Consider the following 23,126-nt stretch of genomic DNA (forward strand, 5'->3'; position numbering starts at 1 on the left):
GGCATCTTACGCTCTTTCAAACGGCATGCTAAACGTTGTAAAAACCCGGTGTGAGCGAGCGGCCCCGGGCTCCGACGCCATAAGGGGGGCCGCCTCCATGCAGAGGCTCAGTACAGGATCCTGATGGAGTCCCACTGCCAACTGTGCTGTACTGAATGGGGGGACCGAAGCCGGCGGACCCCATAATAGTCAGTGGGGTCCGGAGGTGCCGCTCTGCATCCGCCACCTGTTGTCTCCGTCCATTGCCTATGATATCCGCACGAGTGTGAACAGACCTACCTGGAGGTCTGCAGTAAGGGCTCCCCAGAGTTGTGTGGTTTTGTTTTTTAATGGTCCAATCCCATCCCCCATATAGTAACCTACTGGGCATATACTGCCCCCTCCTGACTGCGCCACCGTTGTGGGTATTCCCTCTGACATCACAGGCCGCTGCAGCCAATCACAGATCGATCAATGTGCTCTGTCATTGATTGCAGCAGCCTGTTATGTCCTGTATACGGCATCGGAGGACTGAGCAGCGGCGCCAGGCACAGTGGGAGTGGTGAGTATGTGACTGTTTTACTGCACAGGGAACAGGATTTTAACAACCCCTTTAACATGACCCTCCGGACCTGGAGAAACAAAGATGTCCGAACCCCTTCTCTGACTACCTGATGCACACTAGTAGTCTAACACACTAACTGCTGCTGCGACCGGCCAGCGGTACTCGTGTCATTTACTACTGCGTCACCGCGCCCGTCATTTCGGTGATGGCGCCGGACATTGTGTACGAGCGCTCAGCAGTCTCCAGCACTGTCATTGAAATGAATAAACGGTGATGCGCATTTGCGGCTGCTGCTTTGTTCATGCGGGGCTATCAGAGCCCCGTTATCAGGATTTGTAGGGGTCTCAGTCATTGGACTCCACTAAATATAATTTTATATCTCCTATGCACAGGGTAGAGATAACTGTATGACCACTCCTGAGCCCCCCACCAATCCTGAGAAAGGGGGTCCCTAGTCCCTTTTTCTCATCACTGCCGAAATGCTTCTCCCTCCCGCAGTGACATCACATTGAATGCTGCAATGGCGGAGCGTGTGTGCACAACGCTGCATTCACTTCAGGGGGCTGGCGGAAGTTGCCGGGGGCTTGTAGTTGGCCATCTCCCGCAGCTCCATTTAAAGTGAATGGGGTGGCATTGTGCATGTTCGCCCGTTCAATCTCCTCCAAGCTATGGGGGGGTGCAGTGAGGAGGAGGGACACGGGACCCCTGTTCTCAGAATTGGTGGGGGTCCCAGTAGTTGAACCCTCACAGATCATAAAGTTATTCCCTATCTACCGGATGGGGCATAACTTTAGATTTTGGTACAACCCCTTTTGGTTACTGATGACTGCTCTATGTGCTCAATGACTGGTTAGTTACATGGTGTTTGTCTTGATTTGTAACTTGGCTAACAATCAGACCTCATATTATTAGTTCAGTGCAGAAATCTAGGTTATTCCAAGGGGTTCACTTACTTTTTACAACTGTACATAGCAGCTCTGACCTCACCGTACCTGGCAGGCTCTTCTTTACCCTGTTTTGTAAGGTGCTAGAGCAGTATGGATAATGCCCCCCTCCCCAACAATATCTCGCCTATATGCTCTGACTTGTACTCTATGAAGCTCCCGCTGATGTCACCCCCTTGCTGCGTTGGGTCACCCTCCATCCAGTGTTCTTCCTAGCTGTCACCTGGGCTGTAGCTCCGTCATGTATGTAGTAACAGGACTACAAGTAGTACACATTGTGCCACTGCTGTCCCATCCCTCCACAGGCTGCAATACAGAACAGCGTGGAAGGGAATCTCCGGCTGGCGGGTGATAAAAGCCATAACTAGCAGTTCGCAGTACATTTGCGCGTGGATTTCTATCCCGTCACGCTGTTATCAGGCTGGATTGATGTAAAACTGCTGTTGGCGGAACAATTTGGCTTTGTTTCACTTGTTCGCAGAACTTGACTGCATAGGTGACTTACCGGCAACCATCTGTTCTTATGGAAAATTAGCATCGTGTGAAATATTGGGCTTTTTGCATTTTCCTACATGTATTTTCTTCAGTAACTGTTAAAGTAACAACCTATTTTTTCCATAAATCAATAATAGTACAAGTGAAGATGGGAAGCTTTGTAGCATATTTTATTGCAGACAAAGGCTGCTCCCTCTCCACTTATTCAAAAGGCTAATTGGCTTCTGCCTCTTGGTTTTTTTTGCCTTCCTCTGGATCAACAACATAGGAGGATAAACAGGCTGAACTAGATGGACATTGTCTTCATTCGGCTTTACATACTGTTACTTCTGTCCCTTCTCCTGACTCCGGCACTGACCGCTTTCACAGTTTACAAATAGAATACAATACTGGAGTATTGCAGTGTACTGTACAAGGCTCACAAGTGTAAGTCTCCTAAGGGAATTAAAGTTAACTTTAAATATTAAAAAGTGGAAAAAAAAGTCCTTGTCCCATTTTTTTTTAATTCTCTCCACAGAACAAGGTAGGCAATAAATAAAAATGTAATGTTAAATTAAATATAATTTGTATCACATATTCAGCAAATACACACGTATTGCTGTGTATTGTGGAAAATATGCATGTAATATGCAGGACACCTACACCCATGTGAGTGACCTTTTTAGAGGATAGGGGATAGCTTACTGATTGGTGGGGGTCCTCCACTGATCTGGAGAACAGGGATCCTAAGGGCTCATGTCCACGGGCAAAATATGATTTAGGATCCGCAGCGGATCTCCCGCATGCGGATCCGCATCCCATAGGGATGCATTGACCACCCGCGGGTACATAAATACCCGCGGATCGTCAATAAAAGTGATTTAAAAAAAAATGGAGCATGAAAAAATCTGGACCATGCTCCATTTTCATGCGGGTCTCCCGCGGGGACGGCTCCCGCGGGCTTCTATTGAAGCCTATGGAAGCCGTCCGGATCCGCGGGAGACCTAAAATAGGAATTTAAAGCATTTACTCACCCGCAGCGGGCCGCGAAGCTCTGCTCTTCCTCACGGCCGCATCTCCCTTGCTTCGGCTCGGCGGATGTGCCCGGCGCATGCGCGCGGCACTTCGACGACGTGCCGCCGGCGTCAGGAATTCATCCGCCGGCCGAAAATGAAGATCTGGCCGTGAGGAACAGCTGACCTTCCCCGCCCGCGCCGGATAGGTAAATGCTTTTAAATTGCTATTTTCGGCGCTCATGTCCGCGGGGCAGGAGGGACCCGCTGCAGATTCTCCATTGAGAATCTGCAGCGGATCTGATTTTCCCCGTGGACATGAGGCCTAAGTACCCTGCTCTCCTGACTGCTGAGAGCGATGGCCAGCAGCTCGTCCCCATCATGCTCGCTCCTGTGTCGTTATGGCGCTTTTACACGAGATAATTCAGAATCCCACGGGAGTGTGGGAACTTGGTGATTCTGAACAATAATCATTTCGTGTAAAGGGGCCATAATGGCACAAGAGCGAGCATAACGTGGACGAGCTACTGGGTAATGAGCAATGCATGGAATGGAGGAAGGCAGCGTAGTGTGCTCATGGGGTATAGTTAGATGGAGTAGGGGAGTGAGTACATTCTGCATTGGTAAAGGTATTGGGTAATACATGGGTTGTATCTACTTTACCGAGGCTGTAGAGCGTTCAGCAGGGTGCTTACCTGCTTCTTATACCGGTCTCAATGCTTGCGGTACCCTCCTACTCAGACTGCTGAAGCTAAGGGGCAGAGCGTTCAGCGGGACGCTGCGCCCACGACTCCTCAGAGCTACGGAGTGGCACGATAACCAGAGCTTTTGTCCCTTTGCTTTAGAGAAAGCTGCAGTTCTTGGCATGGTTGAAACTTGTGACATCAAATTCAGTATTTTTTTGAAAATTACACTGAAGTAGAAATTGACGTGCTTTCATGTTGAAATAACTCAGGGTTTCTTTTGGTGTTCTTACAGAGATGGATGACGAAGACTGTGAGCGGCGGCGGATGGAATGCCTCGATGAGATGTCAAACCTTGAAAAGCAGTTTACAGATCTTAAAGATCAGTAAGTGTTTCGTTTTAGAGACCTTCGGAAGCTGCCAGAAAAGAGGAATAAACTGCATCGGTGTCTGGAAGAACATCTTTATCGTTTCGAGCCAGCAAAAAGTGTGGCTACTTGTACGGGCTGTTGGAAGGATTGTCAGTTTTATGTTTTTTTTAATTGGTGTTTTCCATGCAAAAACCTATTAAACAATCCTATTTTCGCTTCTCCGGCCCCCTGCATGACTCTGTGTTTACTGTAGCCTCTAGACCCTGTCAGAAGGGAGATTGGCGGCTGCAGTGCTGGACATGCCGGGAGAGGTGGATATAGGATTGTTTATTATATTCACACATGCGGGGCAAGACAGATTTTATTTTAAAAAAAAATTAAATAGGGTGACAGACCGCATGAGACAAAATAGTCATTGTGTCTCTGAAGTCCTTCATACATTAATGCTACATTGTTTAGTTGTAACATGAAATGATAATTCTCCAGCCTGTTACAACTAGAACGTGTTACGGCAAAATGTGTGAAAATGCAAAGGAAGAGAAGTAGTGAAGCTGCAAACATCGGCCCAACTCAGTACTGCCAAGGATAGCCAGTGTGTGTGTGTGTGTGTGTGTGTGTGTGTATATATATATGTATATGTATGTATGTATATATATATATATGTGTGTATATATATATATATATATATATATATATATATATATATATATATATATATGAGAGCATACACCACAAAGATGTTAAAGCATAACTTAAAGGGAACCCGTCAAGTCCCAACACCATAAACTAAGTTACAGTGCTGTTAGGGGAGGTGACGGAGCCGGGTGATGCATTTATAGTTCCTCACTCTCAGCATCCCGCAGTTTCCCCTCTGAAGTCGGTGTGCTTCACAACAATGTCCCGCGCATATGCTTTCCCATTGATGTGTATAGAAGATCGCCTCCTCCTGATAGGATGGGAAAACGCAGAGATCACTGCCACACTCCTAGTTCCCCTCCTAAGTGTGTGCATGATTGTTAGTTTGGGCACACACAGACTGTGCTGTAGTAGCGGGCACAGTGCCCTGACACAGCATCGTATGCCACTGATAACAGAGGGGTGGTGACTGTGAAGGAGGCCGATGGGAACAAGCCTCCTTGTCTGAGATCTGTTTTGGACTCAATACAGTTTGCCTGCGTTGCTATCAATGTCTGAGCACTCCGGCATCTGAAAACCCAGAGCCGGCTACAGACCCTGGTATAGCAAGTAGCCAGTTTGGGTTCTTCATACCAAATATGTCTTTGTATATTTACTGGTCCTTTCACCTGCTGATCCCTCTTGTTAGGGAGATAAGGACCTGGCTGGTTCTGCTAAACCCAGACTGAAAAAATGTGCTTCATGTTATAAACAATTATCTCCAGGATATACTGAATCTTTATGTAAAATGTATACATTTTGCATGTTTATGAATCTGAAACCTTTGAACGAATCAGTAAGTTACAGAAGATCTAAGATGGAATCAATAAACACAGCAGTGACATTAATAGACGTGGCCTCTATGGCAACTACAGACTTAAGGGACGAATATTACCATGTCCAAATCCATTCTGAATCTCAACAATATCTCAGGATTTGCAGTAGCTATGGGAATGTCTACCTGTCGGGGTATCTTCTGCTCCTCGTATCTTTACAAAGATAATAGCGGAACTTGTCGTCATCCTAGGGAAAAAATCAATTCTAATAATTCCATATTTGGAGACAAAGGCCTCTTAAACTCTTATCTACTAGCAACTGCCCAGCTTCTTCACTCTCTGGGCTGGATCACTTGGGGGAAAATCTGAAATGATCCCCAGCCAGGGAAATGGACTCTGAGAAACATATCCTTGTACCCCTGCAGACAAAATACAAAACCTTCTACTTCAGATCAAAACCTTTCTGAAATTAAAGACTTGTTCTATCCAATTAGCCACGTCCCTTCTGGGGAAACTAACCTCTTGCGCCCTGGCAGTGGCACGGGCCCAGCTTCACACAAGAACTCTCCAGACTGCAAGTCTTTGTCTGAGACACGAAATGGACTTCTCTAGACAAAAAGACAGTAATGGGGAGTATTATAAAAACGTAAACGCTTGTGTCTATCGAACAACCATTTGATGAGAAGGGTCAGTTAGTTTTAATATCCTGTGAATTAGATTGTGACAGATGGCAGTTTTCGGTTGGGGGGCTCAGATAGACCATCTTTATTATCGGAACATCTAGCATCAGTCCTCAAACTTTTTATGTAAGCCCATCGGAAGGCAGCCGACATTACTAGGAATCAGCATCTAAAAAATATTTTCACACAATATCGTGGCAGTAGCCTTTGTTTGCCACCAGGGGGAAACAAGGCAAAAGCCTTGCACAAAAGATATTCAGTTGGGCATAGCAGCATGTTCTTTCCATCTCAGCAACTTGCCTGAAAGGAACCTGAAATACAGAGGCGGATGTCCTCCTTTGTTATAGTCAAATTAGACCCCTCGTTCCTGCCCAAGGTAGTGTCATCCTTCGCATAGCTCTCAGGATATTATAATTTCCTCCTTCTGTGCTAACTCAGAAAATGACCAAGAATGTAGCTTCCACTATCTTGATCTTAGGACAGTTCTCTAATACACCGAATCGACAAGCCAGTGGAGGTAGAACAAAAATGTATAATAAGAGGACCATTTTCAGATGGATTCATCTGGCTATCACTGAGGCATACAAAGCGTTTAATAAACCAATTCCTGAAGGTCTGAAAGCCCATTCTACCGGAGCCATGGCAGAACAGGCCTCGGCATCTGTTGATCAAATATGTAAAGCGGCTGTGTGGAAGGAATTACATACCTTCACCAAACATTATAGGCTAGTTGTTCGGGCAACTGAAGACCTAGTCTTTGGGCACAAACTCCTTTCTGCAGTAGTCCCTCCGGGATTTTCTTCGTTGGCACTTCTCAGGTGGTGCTGTCATGGAGACGACTGTGGAAAAGAGCAATTGGTCTTACCAGTAATCCGGTTTCCTGGAATTCTCCAACAGCAGCCATATATTTCTGCAGACATACATGTATTGGAAATTTTGTTCCTACTGTTGTCTGTCCATTAAAAATCGCTGAGGAGGGTGGGAAGGGGAGAGCTTTAAACCTTTGTTCTTCCTGTCCTATCAGGAGGAGGCAATCTTCGGTGGTTCTGTATTGTAGACTTCCAGCAAACTGGATTACCGGTGAGTCTAATTCCTCTTTTTCGTGCCACACATTGACTTCAGAGGGGGAAACCACTGGTGTGTGTGTGTGTGTGTGTGTGTGTGTGTGTGTGTGTGTGTGTGTGTGTGTGTATCACCCAACTCCCTGTAATGTCCCCTAACTGCACCATAACTTAGTTTATAGTGCTGTGGAGACATGACAGGTTCCCTTTAACTTTCACAAAACTTAGTGACACAATATGTCAAAAATTTTGATCTTTGTGGTCCCTTTGAGACCCGTAGTGACTACTAAGACAAAAAGATAGAAACCCTAATCTGAGCGCGGTGCCCAGTCTCCTCCCGGCTCTCTGCAAAGCAGTATATGGTCTCAATAGAGAGTCTGAGTCCGTAAACATCTCGCTGATTACAGCCGACGCGTCATAGCACTTGGCACCCCGACCTCCAGCGATCCAAGTATAGTAGTCTAATACTGCATGTATGTGACCACCTCACCCCTAAAACTGTAATGAAATATCAGTTGGCTTCTGTTGCCCTCTTTTCATAATGAGCCCTGCAATTAGGTTTCAGGATTATCCTGCGCCTTATGCAAATAAGTAGGGCAGAGTCATCTGGCCGAGAAGAGTCGTGAGCTGCCAAACTAACCCCATTTCTCTCGATAGACGGGGTTCTCTACATGACGGAGGGATGCGACACAACGTCTATTAAAAGAGAGGGTGTATGGTTAGCTCAGCATTTCATGAATCGGTGTAACTCTTCTCAGTTGATGACTCTTTGCTAATTTACATAAAGAATAGATTTGGAGACAAATTGCAGATGTACCTGCAGTCATTTTTATGAGAAAACATTCAAAATGATTGCTTTTTCATTCCCCTGCCAGCCATTGAAGCGCATCGTAGGGGTGAGATGATGCTGACAGGTTGCCTTTAACACTTGTGGTGCTTGAATATTTGGGAGTACCCATCATGTACCTCTATACTCCTGTTTCATATTTCAGTTTAGCCCTGTGTAAAAGAATGGGCCAGGACTGCTGCACCATGCTGGAGAGCTGCTCTACGTCAGGGACCGCAGCGCAAGCACTGCAGTACTCCATAGAGCTATGTGGTCCTTTCATCTGGTACAGGTAGCAGAGATTCAACCTCTCAAGTCCTGTATTGATGTCCTACCTACGGAGACAATCATGATCTTGCCCAGGAATCGCCTCTTATGTGCAGAGCCTGTTTCTGGAACCTTACATGATAAGATGCATTCCAGGCAAAGTGATCTGTATCACCTTTTCTCCCATCGTTGCAATACTAGATTCATTTTGTCTTCTGTCCTTCGCTTGTAGACTTTACAAAGAACGGTTAAGTCAAGTGGATGCCAAATTACAGGAAGTGATTGCTGGAAAAGCTCCAGAATACTTGGAACCCCTGGCAGCTTTGCAAGAAAACATGCAAATCCGAACAAAAGTCGCAGGTACAAGGCATTAAAGGGGTTGTCTCGCGAAAGCAAGTGGGGTTAAGTACTTCTGTATGGCCATATTAATGCACTTTGTAATATACATCGTGCATTAAATATGAGCCATACAGAAGTTATTCACTTACCTGCTCCGTTGCTGGCGTCCCCGTCTCCATGGCTCCGTCTAATTTCGGTGTCTTCTTGCTTTTTTAGACGCGCTTGCGCAGATGGGTCTTCTCCCTTCGGCTTGGCAGCATCGGTGTTTTGGCTCCGCCCCCTTGTATGCGTCATAGCGTAGCTCCGCCCCGTCACATGTGCCGATTCCAGCCAATCGAGAGGCTGGAATCGGCACATGTGCCGGGGGCGGGACTACGCGATGACGCATACAAGGGGGCGGAGCCAAAACGCAGGTGCTGCCAAGCCGAAGGGAGAAGACCCATCTGCGCAAGCGCGTCTAAAAAAGCAAGAAGACACCGAAATTAGACGGCACCATGGCGACGGGGACGCCAGCAACGGAGCAGGTAAGTGAATAACTTCTGTATGGCTCATATTTAATGCACGATGTATATTACAAAGTGCATTAATATGGCCATACAGAAGTACTTAACCCCACTTGCTTTCGCGAGACAACCCCTTTAACTTCGTGTGCATGGAATAATAAGTGAATTAACCAACTTTTAACCTTTTACTGTTGTCATTCATGTGACAATAAGAGAGCAAATATGCTCTCTGGTAGTGGTGGGACAAGAATAACGTGGCAGCCCTCTCCTGGGATGGATAGAGAGACAGGAGAATCGCAGATCTTCCCTTCTGTCCGTCCTGTCTCTCCTCCTTCGCATTCGCAGTAAAAAAAAAAAATAAAAAAAAACAGCTGTAAATTCAGTCTTCCCGACTCCTATTCAAACAGTTGTAAAATGACACTGTTGGTTGCCATGACAGAACCAGAGCCATAGCTGTTTAAGTAGGATGACCTTTGTTTGTGCTTACAATGTCCTTTTCACAACTATATCATAGCTTGTCCTAAAGTGTTTGGGGGTTTAAAGGGTTGTTCCACTATTTATTTATTTTTTTTATTATTAGCTGGCCTTGGTATAAAATCAAAAAAGGCTATACTCTCCATTCTTCAGCCCACCCTTCCTTTTAATATGTACTATATCATCTCTCGCCATTTAATGTCTCCCCAAGCCACCATCCCTCATTCTCTGATTGGACGGATGGGACATTCTGGTCTTGGAATTGAAATTAAATGCTGCTTTTTAAACTGTATATAACATAAAATTCCAGTGTGACTCAAATATTGTACAGTGTTAGTAGTTATTCTCCAAATACTTAGAGGTATTCCCAAAATTGACTAGTAACTCCTATCCATCGGATAAGTGGTAGTTCTGAGATCCCCAGCGATCCTGGAAGCGGGGATCCCCTTGTCAGGGAAATTTCTGCATACAGCACCAATCAGGCCCACCCCAATGCCCCGATGCCGGCGGTAAAGAAGAGACACCACACATGGAGGTCTGGTATAGTTCCTCACACGGGGACATGACTGCGCCCTTTATTACAGATTACATGGTATCTTATACCCTTTGGTCTCATCACTAGGAATGGGTGATGGTCTCATTGGCTCAAATTCACCGCATAACCATATATGGGTAGTCCGGATTTCCGGCTGAGGCACTGATAGTCATATACGTAGTTAAACAGTCGTTATCTTGCTACGGCGCCTCTGGGAAAACAGCCAAGCACGCGGCCTTCGTGTCCGGTTCTGTATCATCTCTGAATTTCTAGACACATCTCTCTCAGCCTTGCAAACTTTTGGAATATCTGATGTAAGGTGACATATAATTTTTTTTTCTCATTTTAACTTTGAATAGAACTTGCATACAGGTATAAAAGCATAAAAAACATATGGCAATATATACATATACCCTCACACCCTATCCCCCTCTTCTCAGCTTCTCAGTGATTTGACTGCACCCGTCACAGTGAGGATAGGCTTCAATGGAGTAGTGGCCGAGTGTGCCGCTGCCACTCCACTCACTCACTTCCATGGGACTGACTTAAATGGCCAAGCACAAGTGCTTGGTATCTGGCAGTGCCATTGAAGATTAATGGAGCAGTACTGCAGATGCTTGACTTCTGCTCCATTCAAGCTCCTTCTAACAGTGGGGGTGCAGTGAGGACATGGGACCTCCATTCTCATGAACGGTGGGGATCTCGGAAGTCTAATCAGTGGGGGTTTCACTACTGCCACCTATCCTGTGGATATAACAATCAATCTTGGGAGGGACTCTTTAATATTTGCTCGAACTGAACAATACAGTGTTTTGGCAGATATACCTGATTTGGTTTCTCAATTTTTTTTTTCCCTTATTTATTTCAAGGCATATATCGGGAGTTGTGCTTGGAGTCTGTAAAAAACAAGCATGATTGTGAGATCCAAGCTGCACGCCAACATTGTGAGGTAAGACCTGCTATGATCACACACAGAACGTCTTAGATTTTTGTGGTAAATGAATGTACTTGTGTAGTCCACATGTTGCAAGAAAAGTCCACTGATTTTGGTACACTTTCCTAAAAATTATTAATTTTGGGACTTGCAATCTATTACCCCTTTTATGTTTAATAACATTTATTGCTAATTTTACAGGTAGGCCACATAAAGAGCTACATTTATTCTTGAGTTTGTGTATATTTAAAAAATAAAAATAAAAAAATTGTGCAAGCCAGTATTTGCGCAAAAATTTGCAACTTATCATTTTGCTCCAGCCTAGCCATTCGTTTGAAAAAGTGGGAATTGTTAATGGGGTGTAGTCACCTGGACCAACAGATTTATGTAGAATTTGGCACAAGCTTCCAGAAAAGTACGCCAGGTCTGAGAAGGCACATGCATGTGCCGGGATACACTCGATGCATGAAGAGGCGTGCGCATCTTCATGTATTAAGAGCACCTGGGTAAATTGTACTTAGCCTGGCATCGAAAATGTTAAGCTTAACCCTTTTCAATCCAATTTGTATCCTGGTTTTCCTAGGGGGCTTCCTCTTTTTCTGCTGTTATACAACAGCACTATATGCTGGCTAAAGCCAGTACTGCATGAGGTGACATGTTGGATAGGCTCCAACAGCAGAGAAGCTGGCAATATACAGTAAGAGAACCCCGACGGATGTCTTCCAACATCGGAGCTGTACAGCCTTAAAGCATAATGTCTTCAGAGGTCAGACAGTGGATTGGAAAGGGTTAATACATTTTCTCCATAGTGTTTTTGCGCTGTAGGTAATGGGTTGCTAAAGCAGCAACTTACAGAATGCAGATACACTAGACAGTAATAACGCATTGACCACTTTGCTTATTGTTTATCTGTAAGTAAAATGATTGTTACATAAAAGGCTTCACCTTAGGAGACATAATAAATTATCGCGGCTTAATTAATACTATGTGATTTGTGCTATTTAGTTTCAGGTGAAATCTAATGTTAACTTGCAAGAATTTGAACAATTCCAAATGCACTCTGAACTTGGCAGGCTGGTTGCGCTCCATCTGTAGGCAGCCTGTGCCAGCTGAGGTGCCACTGAAAACATCTGTATATCCTCTATTGGAAAAAGTGAAATACAAATTTGTTAATTAAAAGGACTCTTATCTCTTAAGTCTGGAGATAACTTTCTGCAGTTCACGCTCAGTCACTGATGGGGTCTTCTGTATGAGCTTTTATATGGCTAACTTTAATCCATTGCTGTGGGTGTGCAAGCCTTAAAGGGGTATTTTGGGTACTTGACCCCTTGTAGTGATGATGCCTTATCCTCAGGTTAGTTGATTGGCAGGGATCAGCTTCTGGCAATCCCGAGCGATCAGCTGATCTTAGCCCCACCCCTTTCCTCCATCCTGCTCTTTCTCTGCCCTTGATCGGCAGGGATCTTGGCAGTGAAACACCCACCAATCAAGTTATTCCCCATCCTGTGGATAGGGGATAGTTTGTAATCTTGGGACAAGCTCTTTAAGTCAGTAATTACCAACTAGGGCACCACCGCACATTAGTGTGCCATGAAATGCTGTTAGGGGTGCCATGAGGGGGGAGGCAGAGAAAGTCTATATTAATATAACGCCTTTCACAGTATAGACAGAAAAGGAAAGATTAAACTTTATTAGGGGTATTTAAAAAGGCACATACGTGGGTTGCATGCACATTGCTCCTATGGGTACAAAGGAGTGCAGGCAACCTCACTAACACACATATACAAAGGCTCAGACAGGAACACTGAAAGGAATGTGTTGTGAATGAGTTCCTTAGTAAGGTCAGATAGTTAAAATTTTGCCCCTTCATCAAAATTAGAAAAGCAAAGGAGGTCTGACAATCAGGAGTGTTGTAGGATTTGCGTAAAGGTTCTCTTATTTGCTGGGTAGCGTAAGTATAGTGAGTGCGCAATTACAACTCCTCACCAAACTTGGCCCATACGTTGGTTCACAGTTGTTACAGTATTAGTTTGGTCTGCGGTTCAAACATATACTGTAACAACTGTGAACCAGCTTGCGCGCCAAGTATGGTGGTGAGTTGTGACTGCATCCTGTTTATGTGCCCGGTTTTTAAATAGTCCTAATAAAGTTTAATCTTTTATTTCCCCCAGTCGTCTCCACGACAGCACCAATGAGATCGCCTCCTCCTGGTAGGACAGGAACATACTGAGAGGTTAAAAGCTCCCCCCCTTCCCCACTTTCCTCAGTTTCTTCCTGTCCTGCCAGGAGGCAGGATCGCTGAGAGGAGCTGGTGGAGAAGCCAGCGAAATTATACATACAGGCGGATCGGAAGGCAGTGGCTCACCCTGTCCTCCCTTCTCAGCCAGACGACTCCCGGGACGCCACATGGGGTGGTAACCCCCGGGCCAGGTTCCTCCCGCGGCGGCCCATGGGGGGTACAAAGCGGGAGCCTCAGTCCCCCTCGTCCTCCGGCAGAAATTACAGCGCGGCGCTCCAGGAAGCCCTTTGACGGCAGGGGGCGGGGCGCCGCGTCACGTGTCCAGCGCGATGACGTCATCGCGTCTGCATCAGGAGGGGGCGGGGCTTAGCGCAGGAGCGCGAAAATTCAAATAGGAACCTGAGAGAAGCCAGAACACCAGCACTACAGGTCGCAGGGTGTCTGCAGCACCGGTATAGAAATGAGTGCTCCAGCCCCAGAGACAGCTGAAACCTCAGCCTCAGCGGCCGTAAGTAGCCAGTGCGGCAAAAATACAATGCAAATATCCAGTATGTTGTATATGGAAAAATTGCATGTTTACCCGCAAAAATGCTTTGTTTGTCAGGGGGATAAAAAAAGACATCACCCCCCCCAGAACAAAACTGCGAAAATGCGTGGAATGCGGGACGAGACTGCCAGCCACGTACCAGAGGCCTCTATGCAAGGCATGCGTGGCTAGGCTAGTCAGAGAGGAATCGGGGGGATTCCTGGATGACGTTAGGAAGCTGGTGAAGGAGGAGGTTCGATCAGCTCTAACGTCACAGCCGGCACCGCCAGCAAAACGCCAGAAAAAGGCGTATGTTCCCGAGGAGCCTTCTGATTCCGAGAATTTCATCGGATCAGAGCAAGAGGAACAGGCGGCCGAGGAGTCCTCAGAGGAGGAGGACTACAGGAAATATTTATTCCATCAAGACGATTTGACGGAATTAATTAAATCAGTCAGGGCTACGCTAAAAATGGAACAGCCCAGAGAGCCGCGGACTCTACAGGACGAAATATTCGGTGGACTTGGGGAGAGGCGTAAACATACCTTCCCGGTCCACAAAAATATTACTAAAATAATTCAGAAAGAGTGGAGTAAACCAGACGCAGGTTCCTTCTCCGCTCGAGGCGTAAAAAGGAGATACCCCTTGGAAGAGGAAGTTTGCGCAAGCTGGGAGGAAATACCTAAAGTAGACGTCCCGGTGGCCAAGGTAGCCAAGAGGACGACTCTTCCCTTTGAGGACGCCGCACAGCTAAAAGACCCCATGGATCGCAAGGCAGAGGGACTCCTAAAGAAATCATGGGAGGCAGCGGCAAACATCCTTAGGCCAGGGATCGCAGCCACTTGCGTGGCGCGGACCCTGGGGGTATGGTTAGAGCAGATGGAACTACACCTGACCAACAAAACACCGAGGGATCAGATCCTTAACTCCCTTCCCATCTTGCGCATGGCAACTAACTTCCTAGCGGACGCCGCGGCCGAGACCGTCAAACTTTCAGCAAAGGCCACAGCCCGCTCTAACTCAGCCAGAAGGGTGTTATGGCTGAGATCATGGTCAGGCGACCTGGCCTCAAAAAATAAATTATGTGCCCTTCCATTCTACGGCCAATTTCTATTCGGACCAGACCTAGACAAAATTCTAGAAAAAGCGGCCGACAGAAAAAAAGGGTTCCCTGAAGAAAAGCCGCAGAGAGGGAAGACCTTTTCCCGGGCTCCAATGCAGCAGCCCGAGGCCTACCGAGGCAAGGGCAAGACAGGCCGCTGGAGTTACCCCAAGGGGGGCAGAGGAAGGAATATCCTCTTCAACCCCCGCCAGGGGGAGCCGAAGCAGAGACCCTGACGCCATCCCCGTAGGGGCAAGGCTGGGGAGCTTTGTAGATCAATGGGCCGCAATCTGCGGGGGCCCATGGATCCCAAAGATCCTACAGTACGGATACCAGATAGAGCTAGTGTCCGTCCCCAGAAGGAAATTTATTACCACGGAAGCCTCAAAAAACAGTTACATCTACTAAGGCAAAGCGTGCGCGACTTGCAACTATTAAACGCGATATCTCCCGTACCGCAAAACGAGGAAACCCAGGGCTATTATTCCAGGCTCTTTCTAGTAAAAAAAACCCGGCGGGAAACACCCTGGACGATAATAAATCTGAAAGACCTGAACACCTGCGTCCGATACAGGAGATTCAAAATGGAAACCATCTCCTCGACAATAAAGTTGATCCCCAGAGGAGCCTACATGGCGTCCATCGACCTAAAGGACGCTTATTTTCACATTCCGATCCACAAAGAGTCTCAGAAATACCTGCGGTTCGCAGTGGACATGGGCAGAAGAATAGAGCACCACCAATTCAGATGCCTACCCTTCGGGATATCCTCAGCCCCCAGAATCTTTACCAAGATTATGGCGGAGGTGGCCGCCCACCTGAGAGAAAAATCGATCCTAGTAGTACCCTACCTGGACGATGTTCTATTAATAGCAGAGTCCAAAAAACTCCTAACAAAACACCTGGAGACAGTGCTAGAACTTCTCCAATCGTTAGGATGGATGATAAACTGGGAAAAATCCAGCCTAGATCCCGACAAGCAGAAGACGTTTCTGGGAATAACTCTCGACTCAGAATCGCAATGCTCCTACCTACCCGAGGAGAGAATAAAAAAAATCCGCAGAATAGTCAAAACTTTCCTACGAAGACGATTCTGCACAATTCGGGAGGCAATGTCTCTCCTGGGGAGCTTGACATCATGCATTCCAGGAGTAGCATGGGCCCAGGCCCACACCAGAGCCCTGCAGGCCGTAGTCCTAGCCTCATGGGACAAAAGGCAGTCCTCGTTAGGAGCAAGGATGTACATCCCAAACAGGGCGAAAACATCCCTGCGTTGGTGGACATCCCCAGAGAACCTGCGGAGAGGGGTTCACTGGCTACAAAACCCAGCCATCCACATCACAACAGACGCAAGCGCCTGTGGATGGGGAGCGCATGTGGGGAACCAGTTCTTTCAGGGTCCCTGGCCTCAGAGGATAAAAGAACAGTCCTCAAATTACAGAGAACTACAGGCAGTTTGGCAGGTTCTACAGCAGTTGGGCAACTCGCTACAGAACCAACACATAAAGATACTGTCAGACAATGTCACCGCGGTCGCCCATATACGACACCAAGGGGGCACAAGATCTCCCGCACTGCAAAGCATCACACAGAAAATCTTTCACTGGGCGGAGGGCCGGATCCTCTCGATCACGGCAACCCACTTGAAGGGGACACTAAACGGAAAAGCAGACTTCCTCAGCAGGAAGCAAATAGACCCAGGAGAGTGGTCCCTCTCCCCAGAGGCATTCAGAATCCTAACCAACCGGTGGGGGACCCCACAGTTGGACCTCTTCGCAACCAGGGAGAACACAAAAGTAGGCAACTTTTTCTCCCTCCGGCCAGGAGATCGTCCGATAGCAGTAGACGCCCTAGGCCAGGACTGGGGACAAGGGTTGGCTTACGCCTTTCCTCCCATACCACTAATCCCCAGGGTCTTACAGCACTTCAGAACCCAGGGATGCACGCTAATCCTGGTGACCCCCCTTCTGGCCGAAAAGAAGCTGGTTCGGTCTTCTGGCAACACTGAGCGTCCAGGACCCAGTCACCTTCCCTACCTGGACAGATCTTCTATCGCAGGGGCCACTGAACCACCCCGGCCTAGACAAACTCCATTTAACGGCATGGCTCTTGAGGAATCCTCACTAAGAAAGAGAGGATTCTCAGAGAAAGTAGTAGAAACCCTAATGTCCAGTAGGAAAAAGACGACCCACCTGATCTACCAGAAGGTCTGGAGAAGGTTTTCCTCATGGAGACAGGGAAGGGATCGCGGGGATTCTATCCCCGACACTCCGCTAATCTTAGAATTCCTGCAGGAGGGCTTAGAGATGGGCCTCTCCCCAAGCACCCTAAAGGTCCAAGTTTCAGCCCTTAGCGCCATTTGCGACACAAAATTCGCAGACGACAGATGGGTCCACAGGTTCCTAACAGCGGCAGCTAGACTACGCCCTAGGCCCATAAACCTGTTTCCAGACTGGAACCTTAATTGGGTTCTAGGGGCCATGACAGCGGTACCATTCGAACCAATCGAGGCGCTACCTATAAGAATGCTTACAATCAAGACCATCTTCTTAGTAGCCATCACCTCCGCAAGACGGGTTAGCGAGCTACAGGCCTTGTCCATCCGCCACCCGTTCATGAAAATCGCAGACACCAAACTAATATTTAAAACAGACCCGGCCTTTATGCCAAAAGTAGTGTCAGATTTTCATAGGTCCCAGGATATAATAATCCCCTCATTTTTCAGTAACCCAAAAAACGAGGAGGAAAGAACCCTAAGCTGTCTGGACGTTAGGAGAGCAGTCCTAGCCTACATAGATACAACGAGCCACTGGAGGCGGGACGACAACTTGTTCGTCCAGTTCAGTGGCCCAAATAAGGGTAACAAAGCAGCAAAAAGGTCCATAGCCAGGTGGATCCGCCTGGCCATCATAGAATCCTATAAGGCCCTCGGGAAGGAGATCCCGTTAGCTCTTAAAGCCCATTCCACAAGGGCAGTAGCATCCTCATGGGCCGAACATAGCTCAGCCTCGGTCGAGCAGATTTGCAAGGCCGCAGTCTGGAAAAAACCCCACACGTTCACTAAACACTATAGGGTAAAAGTGCAGCAGGACGAGGACATGGCCTTCGGCCGCAAAGTCCTCTCGGCAGCAATCCCACCCTAATAAACTTTAGTTGGTACGTCTCATTGGTGCGGTCGTGGAGACGACTGGGGGAAAAAATGGATTATACCCACCTGATAATCAGGTTTCCAGTAGTCTCCACGACAGCACCCGTACCTTCCCCCCCCCCCCCTAAGAAAGTAATATAATATATAAATTTAAAAAAAAAACCAAAAAAAAAAAAACCCCGGTTAGCGGAAGAAATTTAAGTTTAGCTCCTGCCCCGGCAATTCGTTAGAATCCACTGAGGAAAGTGTGGAAGGGGGGGAGCTTTTAACCTCTCAGTATGTTCCTGTCCTACCAGGAGGAGGTGATCTCATTGGTGCTGTCGTGGAGACTACTGGAAACCTGATTATCAGGTGGGTATAATCCATTTTTTTGTGCTGCGAATTGAAAAGCTATTATCTACAATGATAGTGAATGGGACCAGTGGGAAGCCACCTTCTTCAAATATGAGTCTACAATGTCCTATTAATGCTTTGGCATTAACCTTGCTCTTTTGTTTCAGAGTGAGAAGCTGTTACTCTATGACACGGTTCAAAGTGAATTGGAGGAGAAAATTCGAAGACTGGAGGAGGATCGTCACAGTATTGATATTACCTCAGGTAATGAACGCTTTAGGGCCCATTTACACGGGACGACTGTCGGGTAAACTTTGCCCGACACTCGTCCCTATGTGTCCGCACTCCTGTGCTGTCACACGGAAGCTACTGGTGCTGGATCGCTCACAGAGCGGCCAGCAGGAAGGCGGGGCAGTGCAGGAGATTTCTCTCCTCTCGCTCCCCTGCCATTGACATAACACAGCAGCCGTTCACTACTGAACCGCCGCTATGTAAACTGAACAATGAGCGATCAGCTGATCGTCCATCGTTTATGCAGCAAAAACGATGAGGCAGGAATAAAACTTTTACCTCCATTTATCTTAACTATGTCCAGACTAATCTCCTCTTTAAAAAGTGCTGCTATTGTGTAAAGGAATGAAATGTTTATATAATTTTTTTTTATTTTTAAAAAGACGTGTTTAGCATCACCAAAATCTTACTCACCCCTAGAATTAATGTAAGGCATATACCCTTCTATACTGCTTTTTTCCTTTTTACCTATTTCTACACCTCTCTAAAAGTAATACAAAGTGGGGTTTAAAGAAAAAAAAAATTAAGCACATCGTGCCGAAAGCAAGTTCTTACATATTAAAGGTATGTTTATGCAGTGGAATCTGACATGGGTCTTTCTGCATGGATTTGGCCCATAAAAACCAGGGCAAAAAACTGCAGCTATGCAAACAAGTGCCCACTAATCCTTATGCGGATTCAGCCCTTTTTAGTGAAGAAATACACATGTGGAATTTCCCACACAGAAGTTAAGTTTTCTTCCGTGTGCAGATTTGTAATCCGCATCGTATAGTTTATGGTGCGACTTGCCATGGATTGTAATTGGATGCTTGTTTGCTGTGGAATGGTCATGGATTCCAAAGCAATATTGCGCTGTGTGAACTTACCCCATCAGTCAGAGAGCTGCTGGAAGCTGTAAATCCCTTATAACACTGAGGACAGGAGCTTCTTCGCGGTCCTATACATTGTAGACCAGAATATAACATGGAGTGTCCCATCCAAGACATGTAATACCACACTGTGCTGCAGAGGGGCGCTACTAGTCAGCCAGTCACTGCATGCACTGCAGTATTCTACCAGTAAACTCCCATGCTGATTGGCTGGAAGTTTCAGTACGTGCTGCAGTTCTGGACTGTCTGAGACTTTGTATGCTGAATGGGGTTTAAAGTTCTAATGGCTGCAGGAAAGGCCATTGTATGTTGAAAATATTGTATCCTGAGGCCATTATAGCTTATACACCAGGGATGGCGAACCTTTTAGAGACCAAGTGCCTAAACTGCCACCCAAAACCCACTTATTTTTAGCAAAGTGCCAGCACACCAGGGGCGGGGCTTATCATGATGTATGATTTTTACCTCAGTCATTATAAAAAAAAATAGAAAAGGGAATAAAAGCCCATTTCAAAATGTTTTGTTTGTTTTGTGTGTGTTTGTTGTGTTTTCTTTTCCTAGCTGGAGCACTGAAGGACCATTGGTGTGGATTTTGACTGGAAATCAGTTGTGTACCCGCAGCTGATGGCATACTATGTGGCTCATCCCCTCACCTCTTCCGTAGGCTTCCCGCTGTCGGCGTTCCCAGCAGCCTGTAGTGGCTTCATCTGACCACTGACCAGGCCGCTGGGAATCGGAAGCTAGGGGGCGCTGACAGCAGGGACTCCTCGAAGGAGGTGAGAGGGAGCACTTCCTAGTAGGAAATCATCTGCAGGCACACGCCTCAGTAGTAATAGTGTCCCCTATATCAGTCCCACTAGTAATACTGACCCCCACAGCAGCCTCAGTAGTAAATCACAACCCCCCCCCCCCTTGAACCAGTGGCCACGATAGTAACTCCCTCAGTAGTAATATTACCCCCTCTCAGTAGCTCCAGTAGTAGTAGTCCACCCAAACCATATACTTACCTCCTCCTTGCTGTCAGCACCACTTCTCCTCTGCTCGCCCTGAGCCCGGGTGCACACTGACATCAGTGTGTTCGCCCAGAACGCTTTCTCCCTTGTCCTCTCTCCTGCGAAACTGAGGAGGGAAGGACTCAGGGAAGAGGATCCCGGCTGCACACTGATGTCTGTGCGCCGGGATCAGTGCTGCTAGCGTGATTACCGATAGAAGCTGCGGCACCTGAGTCAGTAATTAGTACAGTGGTGAGTGGCCAACGGCTCTGCGTGCCGGCAGGGAGGACTCTGGGGGTACCGCCTTTAACACGCGTGCCATAGGTTCGCCACCACTGTTATAGACCAACAGATGTTATTTGACTGTGAATAATATACGTCTAAGAACTTGACTGGCCACAGTTCCCTCCAATCTACAGTTTTGTACATAAAGGTTCTTCTATCCTGACATTTTTTTTCTTCTTCTTCTTCAGAGTTGTGGAATGATGAATTGCAGTCTCGGCGGAAGCGGAAGGACCCCTTCAGCCCTGATAAAAAGAAAAAGCCTGTTGTTGTGTCTGATATCCTTTTTCTATGTCTACTGCTCTTCTGTCACGGCACTCGGCATTCTAGTGATATGTCACATGCTACTGTAGAAAACCTCTTTGTACACACTATAAGGTCTCCTGTATCGGCGATCTTTCATTTCGTTTATACCCTGCTCGGGTATAAAAAATTGCGGCATGCCGCGGTTTTCCGCGATGAACCTTTCAGAATGATGGGTTTATTGCGGTGACTTTAGTGTTCTTCCGTGGTGGAAATCTGCAGCGGTAAAACACAATGCCAATGGACAGGCGGCCTTAGTAGAGTTAAAAGGGTTTTCTCACTAATATTTACTCCCTATCCAATGGATAAGGAATAAATGTTGGATTGCTGTGCACTCTGATAGGAAAATGGTCGGGTGGTGCACTATAATACCCCCCCCCCCCCAGATGTTCACAACCCCCAAACACAGTGTAATTCTTTCCATGTGGTCTCTTCCACATTTACACACGATTGCTTAAACGATGGCTTTTGAGCCATAATAGTTGTCTAAATATGCCTTAAGGCCTCATGTCCATGGGTGGATCAGAATCCGCAGTGAATGGACTGCGAAAAAGTATTTTAATTATTTTAAATTGCTTTGTGGATCGCCCACAACCCATGCACATCTATGGGGGCCCGTTCGTGGGCGATCCGTGGTGAAATAGAGCATGCTGCAATTTGATTTCTTCACTCAGATATGCAAATAAAATCAGCATGCTTTAATTCACTTGCGGATGCTCATGTTTCCCTATGGGCGGCTTGATTTGCAGATCTCCTGTGCGGGTGACAACCCTATGGATTCCGCAAATCGGATCTGCCTTTGGACATGACACCCAATTCTCTGGATCCAATTTGTGCGTCGTGGGGTGGGGTGATAAAGACATCTATCGAAGGCAGAGCCAATCTTCATGTATTGCGGCCCCACAGTATACCATGGTGGTAGGGCTGGTCACCAATGGCATCGAGATTGAAAATTCATGCTGCCATTTGTAAAATCTTTGTTGCATTGGTCACCAGTTTTCATTGCCGTCTATTGTCTATTGGTATGTTCTTGGTGTTCAATATTGGAGTCATTTATAGATACAGGTTTCATACACCAAGCCTTTGACCATTACACATCCCTTCACTACAGACCCTGGGAGTACAGCAAAATGGCATGTATGTGAAACTCTGGGCAAACTTTACATCAAAGTTTATCTAGACTATAGTTCATCAATTGGGCTACTTATGGCCATTTTTAGAAAGCTATTTCCATCAGGTATTTACAATATTGGTGGCAGTTCATAGTGCTGAAACCTAATGACAGGTTCTCTTTAATTTCCCCGACTGAAAATCCCATTTCCAAATCATCCTTTTACTATAAGATTGATTTTTTTCAGCCAGAATCTCATTATGTCTAACATCAGAATAAGGCTGTGGTAATGGGTACAGAAGCTTTCTTCTTTTACAAGCTTTTAGTGCTTACAAACCACCATGAAATGCATGTAAAAAATATATATATTTTTTCTTCCTACGAGAGATTTCTTTTTCTCCACCTATCTTCAGGTCTTTGTTTCCCTAGCCAGGTAATCGCTTAATCGTCCAAAATATACAGCTGTCTGTGGCCAGGGCTTCACTGAAAATGGCCTCTTAGGAATTTGGCACAATGTCCGTTCGCTGCCATAATAAGTAATTATCTTATTATTCGAGTAAAGTCTTTAAAACTGTGCATTTACATGCGCTGCCCCTACTGTGAGTTAAGTCTGCCCACACAAGCAGATTAAGTACTTTTGTCTATGATTGTATCAGCGGAAAGAGTGCTTAAGAGTCTAAAGTGCTGCTTTTTTATGACGAACTACAATCTTGACTCGCATGGCAGCTTTATGGTGATGAATGTGTAGCTACCAAAAATAGTTTGCAGGTAGAATGGGTTATTTGAACAGTAAACGGCTGATTATATAAGAAGTTGGAATTACCAGCGAGTTG

General features: G+C 46.4%; 1 protein-coding gene across 2 annotated transcripts in view; it reads left to right on the forward strand.

Annotated features, from left to right (window-relative positions):
* Window positions 1–23,126, forward strand: part of BRMS1L (BRMS1 like transcriptional repressor) — a 37,601-nt gene that overhangs the window by 932 nt on the left and 13,543 nt on the right. For both annotated transcript variants that reach the window (XM_066608441.1, XM_066608442.1), the window contains exons 2-6: window positions 3,954–4,044; window positions 8,547–8,674; window positions 11,035–11,114; window positions 18,613–18,709; window positions 21,071–21,157. In XM_066608441.1, coding sequence (XP_066464538.1) covers window positions 3,954–4,044; window positions 8,547–8,674; window positions 11,035–11,114; window positions 18,613–18,709; window positions 21,071–21,157 — 483 coding nt within the window. The remainder of the gene's footprint in view (window positions 1–3,953; window positions 4,045–8,546; window positions 8,675–11,034; window positions 11,115–18,612; window positions 18,710–21,070; window positions 21,158–23,126) is intronic.

The sequence above is a fragment of the Eleutherodactylus coqui genome, chromosome 6, assembly GCF_035609145.1.
Source record: "Eleutherodactylus coqui strain aEleCoq1 chromosome 6, aEleCoq1.hap1, whole genome shotgun sequence".
Taxonomy (NCBI): domain Eukaryota; kingdom Metazoa; phylum Chordata; class Amphibia; order Anura; family Eleutherodactylidae; genus Eleutherodactylus; species Eleutherodactylus coqui.